A 12,195-nucleotide genomic window follows, 5' to 3' on the forward strand; every position below is an offset into this window, starting at 1 on the left:
CCTGTGGAACACATAGAGCTTGGTTAGACATGGAAGACACTATGGTCATTCACTGCATTCCTGGCTATTGCTATTCATCTTGACTTTTGTCTTGCCACTGGACTCCAATGATTCTGAAAGAGAGAGGGAGACTAAGAGATCTCTATGCAAGTCTCCCTCGTTTAAATCCAATTCACATGTAATTCAATTCATCATCCATGATATCATTGGTCCTCTTTGAAAATGAAGAACGGAACTACTCAAATGTTTGATGTAGAGTCTGTCAGAGATTTAAGAACTCCTAACCATAATAAGTTAATGAAAATAGGACTTTAAGAAACAGAATCTTGCCAATGTTTTTTTTTTTTTTTTTTTTTTTTTCATTTTATTTCTGTGCTTAAAAAATGCAGGTGTTTATTTTTTTTTTTTAATTTCCTTATAGCTAGTAATTCCATCAGTCTTTGGTTCTTAACCTCATTCCTCACCCCAGATATTTCATTTGATTTTTCAGCAAATCCCTTAGGTAGAATACAAGTATTGGGTAGTATAGGTAATATACTAGTGTTACACATGATAAAATTGAGTCCCAAAGAGGTTAAATTGCCTGAGATTACATAGACATGTAATAGTTTTGTTTTGTTTTTTTTTTTTTTGAAATAACATATTTGGATTTACTTGTATCTAATATTTCATGTGTATTTGTATTTTCCATTCTTGGTGCAGGTTGAAGAGTCAGCAATGATTGGAGTAAGTGGCTATGTGGAATATCTTCGTGAACAAGAAGTGTCTGAGAGGTGGTTCCGATACAATCCCCGTCTCACCTGTATCTACTGCGCCAAATCCTTCAACCAGAAAGGTAGCCTGGACCGCCATATGCGCCTCCACATGGGAATCACACCTTTTGTCTGCCGAATGTGTGGCAAGAAGTACACCCGCAAAGATCAGCTGGAGTATCACATCCGCAAGCACACGGGCAACAAACCCTTCCACTGTCATGTCTGTGGCAAAAGCTTCCCCTTCCAGGCCATCCTGAACCAGCACTTTCGCAAGAACCACCCAGGCTGCATGCCCCTCGAGGGACCTCACAGCATCTCCCCTGAAACAACAGTCACATCCCGGGGACAGGCTGAGGAAGAGTCACCCCCACAGGAAGAGACAGTTGCCACTGGGGAGACTGCACAGGGTTCTGTATCCACCACTGGGCCTGATTGAAAGATAGCAGAGGAGGGGGGAGGTCCTCTGCCCCCTTCTGGGCCATAAGCAGCCAGCATCTGGGCCAAGGGCCAGTTCTTGGATTTACAAAATGCCACATCACTAGACAGGAAGAAGCTCCCAAGATGTTGCCAAACTAGAGGATTAACAAAGTACAGGAAAACACTCAAGGCTCTTCCCTTCCCTTCCCCCACTTCACACCTCAGAAAATAATTAAGCAAAACAGCTTTCTGATTCAGGGATCAACAGCTTTGGTTTGTTAAGTTTTTTAAGAAAAGTTTTTTAAGAAAATCCAGGATAAACTGTCATTTAGTTACCAACCATGGTTTCAACTCTGTGAATTGGTCCAGGTGACTAACCTTGGTGGCTGTAATGTCCCAGCTCCAATAAGCACAGCATTCAGACCTCTGTCATCTGGATCAGCTGCAGGAGAGGAGGAGGAGGTGGTAAGAACAGGCCCTTGCTCCTCTACCTCCCCTGCCAATCAATACTGTTTCCACAGTCAAAGAAAAAGAATAGTTCTGGTGGTCCTTATTACTCTCAAGTTTCTTTTCACAGAATGTGATTGGGGGCTTTCTGTTTGCCCCAGTTAGGCAACTGGCTTCTTGCCTGATTGTGTCATGTAGGCAACCTCTTGCAGCAGTATCCTAATAGGCAATACAACTGTAAGCACCATAAGATACCAAAAGTTAAGCTAGTAACTATGAGGTTTGCATTATTCAATACTTCATTGGGGGATTAGGTGTGTGGTGAGGGAGACAGGGAGGAGCGGGAAACTGTGGGTGTCTGCACATGTGGACTGGCACAGGACCACATTGCAGCTTCTTGATGGGGAGGCCACATCTCTAAGCATTTAGGCAGTGGTTCTGGCCCAGATGGATTAATGAGCTGAAGGCTGACCACCAAAGTCTTGTCAAGCCTCTTTGGCTCCTGGTCTTATATAACAGCAATATTGTACATCAGAAATGTCACTTCCCGGTGGAAATGATTCTGGGTCGTGTTTTTTAAATCCATTTATCTTCATGTTTGATAAATTTTATATGAAGTTTTAAAAGAATTTTTTGTTACAACAACATTGTGGTTCAGGAAATATAAAGCTATTATTCCTATTGCAACCGTAATTCACCTCCCTCCTACAAATATAATGGCTTATATTTCCTGCTCATTTGAAGAACCTCACTAATTCCTATGTCTTCAGTCTGCCAATTCACAAAAACCCTCAGCAAATTAGTGTTCATTTGAGAATATTGCTTTTTAAATAGTACACAACGGGACACTTACCACAGAGCATCATCATGAGCACCCAGAATGAACTCCCATTTGTTGAAACAAATGAACAGAGGATCAGTTTGGATCATCTTTGTTCTCTTGGTCGTTTTCAAGATTTAGCAATATTCACAGGGTCTCTGGCACTTTTAGGTATTAATGAGGTTCTCTCAAGTTGAAAATCATGGAGAGGAGTAACTAGACCTGCATATACCCTGCCCTGAAGGGGGAAAGGGAAGAATGGGGCTTGTGCTTATAGTAGGATTTTTTTTTGAATACTAAGGTATGCAGGTAAGTAGTAGGAAACTGCTTTCAGACACAAGTGCAAATAGAAAAATCTCTGTCCTCCCTCATTGTTGAAATGATTACTGGCTTTTTGTTGAGTTTTACTTTGAAGTATTTAAAATCTGCAGTGGCTTTAGAGATTGCTTTGGTGCAGAGGTATGTGAAAGTGAAAAAATAACTTACTGGGTGTTAGTCATACTAGTGATGGTGAACTTATTGTGAGCACACTGGTCAGGTCCTCCTCCCCCTCCAAGAATATTTTGTGATCTATGGAAAAGTGGGCAAAGAAGGATATTTTTCTGAAAACAAGAAGTTGGAGTGCAAGGGTGGCTATTAAAAAGCAAATTAAGTTTGTTATTGAATTATTAGTGCCCTATTGTATTCCTTCTCCCAAAAGAGGTCTTTGAATTTTTTGGAGGGGCTCAGGAAGACACAGTTTCTTTAAGTGGTGTGATGCTTTTGTGTAATGAGAGCCTACCTATAAAAGGGAGAACTTGCTTCATAGATTGCTCATGAGCAGGTTGTTCCTTTTCAGGAGCTACATTTTGTTTTTAGAACCATCTCACTGGGGCAGCAACATAATATGATGAGACTTGTCTTGAGTGGCTTTCTGAGGACTATCAGTGTTCCATGGCCAGGAGTTCAGGTTAGACCAGGACCTTTAGAGAAGTATTTAATTAGTTACTGAAATTAAGAGGTGTTTAGACAAATTTTGCCATATTTGAATGGGAAGAAAAAGGGGGAGAAGTCCAGAAGATGCTGCTTTAGACATAGCTTTTAAAATTACCAAAAAGAAGGAAGAAGAAAATGCAAGTCTACTCTGCTCATAAGAGAAAGTATGCCGGGAAATTCTTTGTTGCTTTGTTAGTTACTTAGATATGAGAAAGTATAACTTTTATAGCCCTACCAAACTGTAATGATGAAGTTAAATGCTATAAAAGAAAAAATTCTCCTAGTCAAGGTCATTAATTCCAACTAGATATAGCAACAAAGGACTCCAATGAAGTCTGGACACCATTATTCATATACAAGGACCATGAGTGTGTAGTGAAGGTTAGTCTTTTTTTTCCCTTTATTTAATTTTTCATAGGTTTTTGCTGTATTAATACTGTGAATAGAAGAAATCCCAATTATCCAGGTTCTATCAGCACAATTCTCTGTGCTGTTCTTTCCTTTTAATTGGCCTATCCAGAATCACAACACTCATAAAATCCTTGCTTAACCTAGTTTAATATAAACTAAGGCTTGGGAAAGCAGTTTTTTCACCTTTCCTTAGAAAAGATTGACTCTATAACTGCCCAAAATTCTTATTCAGGTCTCACTGTGACATTGCCCTAGTTTATTGTTAAAATCTCTGTAATAGAGATTAGTAATATTCTTTCTACATTTGCCGAATGTGGCTAGGTGGGTGTGGGGTATAGGGATAGACACTGCCTCTTAACTATGTTCAAAAATGAACTTTTTATGTGACTTAATTTGAACTGAACCATCAACAGCCAAATTTTAACTTTCAAATATATTCCCTAGGAAAATAAAACTGGGTTAGCACTAAGGGCTAAATATTTACTTAAAGAACATGTAGCTGATATTAATGTAACTATGTTAGTTTGTATAAAATGAAGGGCACTAGTAGGATCTCATTTCGTGTTCAGTAAGTGGTACTTAGCAAGGAAGCTGCCTCTGTTCTCAGCAAGAAAACAAAGACGGCAACTGGCATCTTTTTATATTCTGAAATGGAACTTTCATTCTACCAAACTCTTACCCATCACCTGAATGAAAGTATAAATTTATTATCTACATGTATAATTATATTATAATTGGGCACAGACTAATGCTTTATTCTTTCTCTACTCAAAAGATTCTTTCTAATGTTTTGTTTTCTCTTTACTCAGAACCATATTTACCTCTGACCTCAGTTGAATTTATCATGTCTTGAGTTTCATTTCGTGTACATCATAAACCTTCCAAGACCAACTCATCAAAGGGGTGAGTTATGTCTCTTCATCTTCTAGGAGAAGCTAATAGAACAAGATTGGAGAGAAAGAAAGATAGGAGATGTAGGAAGGCTTTTTTGTTTCCTTTTTAATTTTGTTTTGACTATTAGTATCTTTCCTGCTTTTGTGAAATGAGATTTTCCAAAGATGATATTGGCAGCAAAAATATAAGTATTTTCTTATTATGGCAGTAGTTGAAAACTAGGATGCACTGGTTGATAGTGCTCTGATAGGAGGGAGATGGATGTGGTAATGAAATTGTTTCAGAAAGTTTCAGTCTAGCTATAGCAACCTTGGTTGCTGTATTCTGTCCATGAATTCTGTAACTTTCTCATCGTGGTAGAAAGGCCACATTTTGATTAGATAAGAAGTTGGAAATGTTATTTAAGATATGCTTGGGTGGAGAAAGAAGACTTGACTTGAAAAGAATTTAACAGATTGTGAGGTATGGAAGATAAATAGCTAAATATATTAACATGCAGTAGCCATCATATCACCCTCAGTGGAACCTAATTACCAAATCCCCCTTTCACTGAGTTGAATCTGTTTACAGTTATAAAATACAGTTAATTTATTTGTGCGCCGAATTGTATCAAGACTAACCTCTGCCACTTCAAAGATTGGAAGAGAATGGAAAATGCCAAAGGATGTATTTTCCAGGGCAATCTGAAGTTCAGAAAACAGATATATTTTAGTCAGTGATTGAGTTGGGGAAGTGATAAAGGCAAAACTATTAGCAAATTACTTCCCCTGGAACTATGATCTGGTTTGAAAAAATTCTCCAAGATTTATCATTGCTGCTATTTTATCTCTGTTAAAATATAAGTTGGGAAGTTTGAGCTCCATAGCAATAAATCACCAGTTCCTTTCAGAGTTTGGGTTAGGGGGATGTCTCTCTTATAGGCTTCTTTCTCTCTTTACCTCTTTTGTACTGCTTCCCTAGATACTGAGGGCTTTAGGGAAAGGGAAAGGGAAGCCCTCAGAATCGAACTTTTGCCTCTCGAATTATGGTAATTCATTGATTAGTAACAGACATGATAACATGGCTCTTTTAAAGTAATTTCCAGATAGTATAAAGGTAAGCCTTAAGACCTTTTAAAAATAACTGCGCGCGCGCGCACGCACACACACACACACACACACACACAGCCTCTCTTACTGCTAGGTACCTGAAGTTCTTGTGAATTTACTGGAAGCAGATAGCAGATTCAGTCCTGCTAGAGAAAATATGTTTGGATTCTAGTACTAATTACTTTTTTTCAGAGGCCACCATCCCTTTTATCTGATTTTAGCATTTTCCTCAAATAAGAATTATCTGTTTCAGAAGAAATAAGTGACAATTAAACCAGGTTTCTTCAGAATTCTGTGTGAGAATATATATATATGTTTAAATACTTATTGTTAAGGATTGTTGAATTTTAAGTTTCTCTTAGAATCACCTTCCTTCCAACTGTGAACAAGTTACTGTCTTGTAATTTATTTCTTTTCTGAATGTATGTTTGTCCATCATCTGTTTCACTGTGAATGGTGGTTCTCATTGTTCTAGTGGCTTCTGTGCATTAGGAGTGGCTGCACTTAGACATGAAGAGATATTGGAAATATTTAGAAGATTATGAGAAATATAAATCCTTGGTGGGGAAAACTTTCTTGTCCATCCTTCAAGGTTATATGTAGTGTTTTGAATTAAAGGAATGTATATGAGCAAGATTCTCTGAGCTATCCTCATATACTGTTATGTATTTGTTACTCACATTGTAAATCTAGCAGGTTTAGCTCAAAATATAGCAGAGACTCCTAGTTTTGTACAGTGCATATTTTTATCTAGCATTTTTCTTGAGTATTCCTTCTTCTGGGATAGAGATTTGTAGGCCTATCCTATATATCTGGTGAACACTCTTCTTAATCCTCTCCTGTAGACTAGAAATTTGTCTACAAGATTCCAGAATATTTGTTCATTGACTCCTTTATTAGAGCAAATTATATTTACATAGGAAGGGAGCTTGTGCAATGTGACATTTCAGGGTTACCTAAGTTTTTGTCCTTCTAATCAAAATTATTTAAACAAAACCAATTGGTAGCCAAAATCTGACCTTCTTTGGAGGCTTCCCATTCAAAAGAAAACGAGTTTCATGAATGATAACTTTCTTTAATCAAGAATTTTTAACTTTTAAGATTTAAAAGCTCCATTTTAATTTCAATTATATGTCTGGTTTGTTTTTTTTTTTTTTTCTTTACTTTCTCTCTCAAGTCATCATTTTTTCCTTCCATTTGCTTTCTCATTTTCTCCCTTAACTTTCTGGTTATCTGATCTTTTGGCCTTTTATATAATTTCATGAGTAGTCTGAATTCACTCATTTAGGATGGATCAGTAGACATTTATCCCTAGCAACCTCCCACATACACTTAGGAACATCTGCATGGGTACCACTCCAGAGAGGTGGAATTTACCCACTGAGACAGATGAGAGGAATCTTGGAAAATGTTATTAAGCAGCATAGTCAACTTTGTTCTCAAGCTGTAAGGTCAGTTTTTAAGTTGTTATTATTAGTATATCTTCTAATCACCAAACTAAGATAATCCTGGTAGTAGCATTTAGGAAAGATTGCAGAACCCCCTTCATATGTCTAGGAGCACTGCTCTCCCTACAATCACAAAGGCACCCGATTAGACTATAGCAGCTGTAGTCTTAAAAAGAGCCCAGAACCCAGCCATGCTGAGTGTGATCCATTGGTACATATAATTTGAATTAGTAGCATGTTTGGGTAAAGACAAGCTTGAAAAACCAAGCTGCCTTGTAGCTCTCATATAGGAAAGCCAATGGTTACTAAATTGGTTTTTTGTTTCTTTCATTAAAATTGAGGAATTTAAGCATATACCAAGCTATTGCCTTCAGAACTCTAGTTTGAAGTATTCCAAAGCATATATACATTTTTTTGGTGTGCAAAAATTAGAATACCATCTGGATTTATGAGCCTCTTTTGTCAGGCAAGTCATTCTATTGAAATTGAAGTAACAATAAGCCTTTTCAAGATTATAAATTGATCTACTCTATGAGCAGCAATGGGATAATAGGTGGTAAATGTAGTTACCTGTAGCACAAAGTTGTTCATCTTGAAAGAAGGGAAATAAAACGTGGAACTACTTTTGATGCTAGTGTTGATTTGATGCAACTCTTCAACACTAACCTCACTAATGGAGTCATAGATAATGTGACCTTTGAAGAAGTCAGGTCACCTGAACTCAAGGTAAAGAACAGGCTCTTTTTGGAAAGAACGTCTGACTCCATCCATTTCCAAAACCATTTTCTGAAATACCAGTGACTAGAAGGGTTTCCAGGCATCCCCTGCATCAGCCTGCTCAGAGGTCCAGGGTGAACCTGATCACAAACCGCTGGCTCAGATGGCCACTTTTCCCGTCTCTCAAAGAGAGATCCTCGGAAAGCTGTCACATGATGGGGTGAGATGGAATCGTTCAGTATCACAGTGATCAATTTCAGTAGCATTTCAAATCTTGGCACCTACATTAAGATCTAATTTAAGGGCATATATAAAACATCCTCTTTTTTTTTTTTTTTTTTTTTTTTTTTTGAGTCCAGGTCTTTCCTGTCAAAGAAACAGAGTTCATTTAGTATGACTGTCTTAGAAGAATCTGGGGGCCCAAGCTGCTAAACTTGTCACAGTGAGATTAAGGAACACAGAAATTTTCTCAGTTTTTAGCTTTCTGTACATTGGCTTCAGAATCCATTTCAGTGAGCCAACGCTGATTGTTAAAATAAAAGGAGGGATGTTTATTGCTGGCAGCATGCTTATGTACGAAACTATTTATTGTACAATGGATTCATGGGGAATTAGATAGCATCTTGGGATTTGCATAGATGTCAGTAGTTGAAAGTATGTTAGTGACTATAATTGGGAACCTATTAAAGGGAACTGTGGTCCAGATGCTATCCTAATCACTCATCCTAAGGGATCAGCATTACAGAAAAACCTGTTCCATTACAAACCCTTTTGGATTGACAGTCTCACCTTACTCTACTTTTATATCTATGCACTTTAAATGAAATTAAAGAAAATTTTATTCAAATAGCCGTGGAGGTTTCCTTAAAAAATACTTATACTCTAGGAAACCTCCGACCATCTTCTGTACAGAGCAGAGATTATAAAATCCTAGACCCAAAGCAGAAGCAGAATTACATTCAGACAAGTTGTCATTTGAAACCCTTCAAGAATGGGAACCTACTACCTCCCAAAATAGCCCATCCTACTTATAGGAAATTCTGATTGTTAGGAAATTTTTCTTTACACCAAGCCCAAATATGCTTTTCTACAATTTTCACCCACTGGTCCTTGTTCTGCACCCCGGGGCAATGCAGAATAGGTTTTCTGATTTCCACCCAATTGGCCCTTTAAGTACTTGAAAACAACTATTACATCCTCCTTGAGTCTTCCTTCTTTTCTCCAGAGTAAACATTCCCAGTTCCTTCAGTTGACATGGCTAGGATCCACTTCTAGATGTTCACCTACTTGCCAGTATTCTTCCAAAAATTCAGTGTCCAGAACTGAACATATTTCTCTGACAGGGCAAAGTATAGTGGAGCTGGGATCTCTTATTGGGCACATTCTCCCTTCATTTATGCAGTCTAGTGGCAGTAGCTGCTAAGGTGTATACTGGTGTGCTCTAGTGGGCCACAGTTCCATTGGCGTCGCTATTTACTGCACCACGGCAGATTGCTGCCCATATTTAGCCATGTGATTTTTTTTTTGTCCTTACCTCCCCAAAGATCTTCCACAAAGGCTGTATGTATTTAATGGTCTCAGAGCCCATTTCTGGCTCTCAATGTTTTGTGGTTCCCAGCTTAACACTTTATCCATATTCTATAGCTTGCTCTTGCTAAATGGTATCATAGATTTAGAGTTAGAGAGGAAATTACAGACTATCAAAGTCCAACCCCTTCAGCTCTTCAAAGAGGAAAGTGAGACAGATCACAAGCTGTAAGTGTCTGAGGGATTTAAACTCTGATCTTTGGGACTTCCAAATCCGGCACACTGTCAACTTTTCTTCATTGCCTCATGATGAATCCACCTCTTTAATCCTCTGCACATCCTTAAAAATGTATTTTTGCCACTTTTTGCGTGCTCATAGTTGGTAATGTGCTATTGCCTACTGAAGCCTCACACTGCTGATCTATATTAAGCATTCAGTATCCCAGATTCTGAGATCCTTTTTATGTGAACTGTTATCTCACTGTCTGCTTAAGCAGTTGGTTGGAATCCAAAATTCTTCTTACAGATAGTAAACATATAGTTAATCCATTCCCTTTTCTATTGACAGTTCAAGCACACTTGGTCTATCCTGGACATCTGCATTTCTCTTTCAAGTCTTCTGATTGCAGGACTTGTTAAAAGCTTAATCAACTGTTCTCTATTCTCATGTCACCTTCTTGCCATCTGCCAGGCTGTGTGTGAAGTGGAGTACATTATCATGATGTTAATGAGTACAGAAGTGTCTAGAGGAATCTTTGGACTGGGGAAACAAGTTTTCTCTAAGGAAAAGTTGGTTCTCAGTAGCATTAGATTAGATGTTGTTGCCACAGATTCAAGTAACCCATTTTCTTAGTCTTACTCTGAATGAATGATGTGCTCCCAAGTAAGCTCTGGCAAAAGTGAGGGCTTTTGAATTGTAATATCATGGCTTTTTTGTTTCATCACTTAACATTGAAAAACCTAATAGATATTGGACATAGTAGTGTCAGTTGATAACTATTTTAGATCAGGAAAGAGCTAAAAGGAAAGAATGGGACCAATTTCAGAAGCCAAGATTAATATACCTCAGGCTGATTTGGCACTGGGATCATGATTCATTTATTTTGAGATGTTCCAACCTTAGAACATCACCCCACAAATCACATCTAGCTTTTGCTATGCAAAGTGAGCCAAAGTTACTACAGAGGAGTGAAAAATGTGGTATGTCAGCACATACTAATTTGAGACTTCAGCTATATTTGTAGTTTTCAAGCAGGTGATAGTAAATGCTTATATGGCTTCTCTCTCTGAGCTGTAGGTTCCTTAACAGAAGCATGTTTTATAATAACTCCGTTTGGAATGTGAGCTCCATTTTACCATATCTGACTTAGAACCTTTTTCTTTTCTCAAATGTTTATGCTACGAGATGAAGAGGTTCCTCTGAATTTCACATTTTTCACATGGGAAATCTATAGTACAGTTTTACATGAATTTTAATCCTTCAGCATTAGCGTGCAATGTGAAGCCCATTTTAGACCAAAATAAGATTACTGAAATTTAGGATTCTTATATAGATCTTTCAGATTGAAAACATAATTCCAAGGCACCAGATAGTAATAGTCAGACAATCACTCTAATAGGAAAGGTACTTTAAAGAAAACTGGGACTCTAGTCTAGCAAGTTGACCACCCTAATTCACTGATCTTTCTCATCAAAGAAAGATTTTGAGACAGCCATTTCCTGTGCCTTATATAAATAACTTCTCCAGTATTTATAGTCAAATGAGAGAATTGCTTCTTGTCAAATCCTGGATGAATGCATACACAGAAAAGGAAAAGGGAATTGTTGAAAATCCAAGGCCTTAATCGTGATTCACCAACACGTTAGTGATAGGGAAAAGGAGGTTCTGGAGTTTATGATTTGAGAAACTAGGTGAAAAGATAATTAAAATAATTTAAGCTTCATATCTAATTGAATTTTTAAATAGGGGGAAATGCAAAGCCTTTGTCTACTATAATATGAGCCACTTATCTCAGAGTCTGCCCTTTGTGACAGAGAAAACCCCTAAAAATCACCTAGAGGAATAATTTTTTGTGAGAACTAGTTCTTTTGCCTGCTCTTCTTCCCCCTAGATGGAGCCATTGTGTGATTCACTCTACAGAGGTTCCCATTTAAAATAGCAGTAAATTTTGTGGTTTGGTACTGTGAATGAAAAAATAAAATAAAAAGAAAAGGGATCCAGAAAAGACCCCCAGACATTATTCTTCCTCACTTGGTTCTTCTTAGAAGTAAAAGTCTAAAAGTTCAAGGCCAATTAGAAATAGATTCAGTAAGATTAGGGTTCTTTCATCTTCAATCTGGAGAAAATTTTTATGAATTCATTAACCAGGTTTTTAATAGACATAACAGTTATAAAGCAGGTAATCAAAGCCAAAAGAGCCACTGTGAAAATGAAGTTACAGAGAGGGAGAAATATTTTAAATAAGTGGCCCTTTAATGCCAGTGATGCCAAATTGAGAGAATCACTGAGAGAAATGTGACTGACATCACTCTATAGAATAGACAAGGCAGTCACATAGCAAAAAGATCTAGAATTTATATGGTATTCGTAATTTCATTTTTATAAAAGTAATCTTAACTCAAGTAACTTGTATTAAAAAAAAAAAAAATGAGCCTTTTTTCTTTCTGGGAAGGGGAGGGAAACTGGCCAAACTTAA

At 37.5% G+C, this 12,195-nt stretch overlaps 1 protein-coding gene across 6 annotated transcripts in view; it reads left to right on the forward strand.

The window, feature by feature from the left end:
* ZBTB37 (zinc finger and BTB domain containing 37) overlaps positions 1–12,195 on the forward strand; it is a 38,440-nt gene that overhangs the window by 13,602 nt on the left and 12,643 nt on the right. For 4 of the 6 annotated variants that reach the window (XR_004229292.1, XR_004229289.1, XR_004229290.1 and 1 more), the window contains exon 4: positions 703–4,728. Coding sequence is in view for 1 of the 6 variants with exons in the window: in XM_031936922.1 (XP_031792782.1) it covers positions 703–1,191 (489 nt within the window). In the remaining 5 variants the exon portion in view is untranslated. Of the gene's footprint in view, positions 1–702; positions 6,940–12,195 lie in introns of those variants that run through there. The other 2 variants (XR_004229291.1, XM_031936922.1) reach the window with 2 other exon arrangements.

Source organism: Sarcophilus harrisii, chromosome 4 (genome assembly GCF_902635505.1).
Source record: "Sarcophilus harrisii chromosome 4, mSarHar1.11, whole genome shotgun sequence".
Taxonomy (NCBI): Eukaryota; Metazoa; Chordata; class Mammalia; order Dasyuromorphia; family Dasyuridae; genus Sarcophilus; species Sarcophilus harrisii.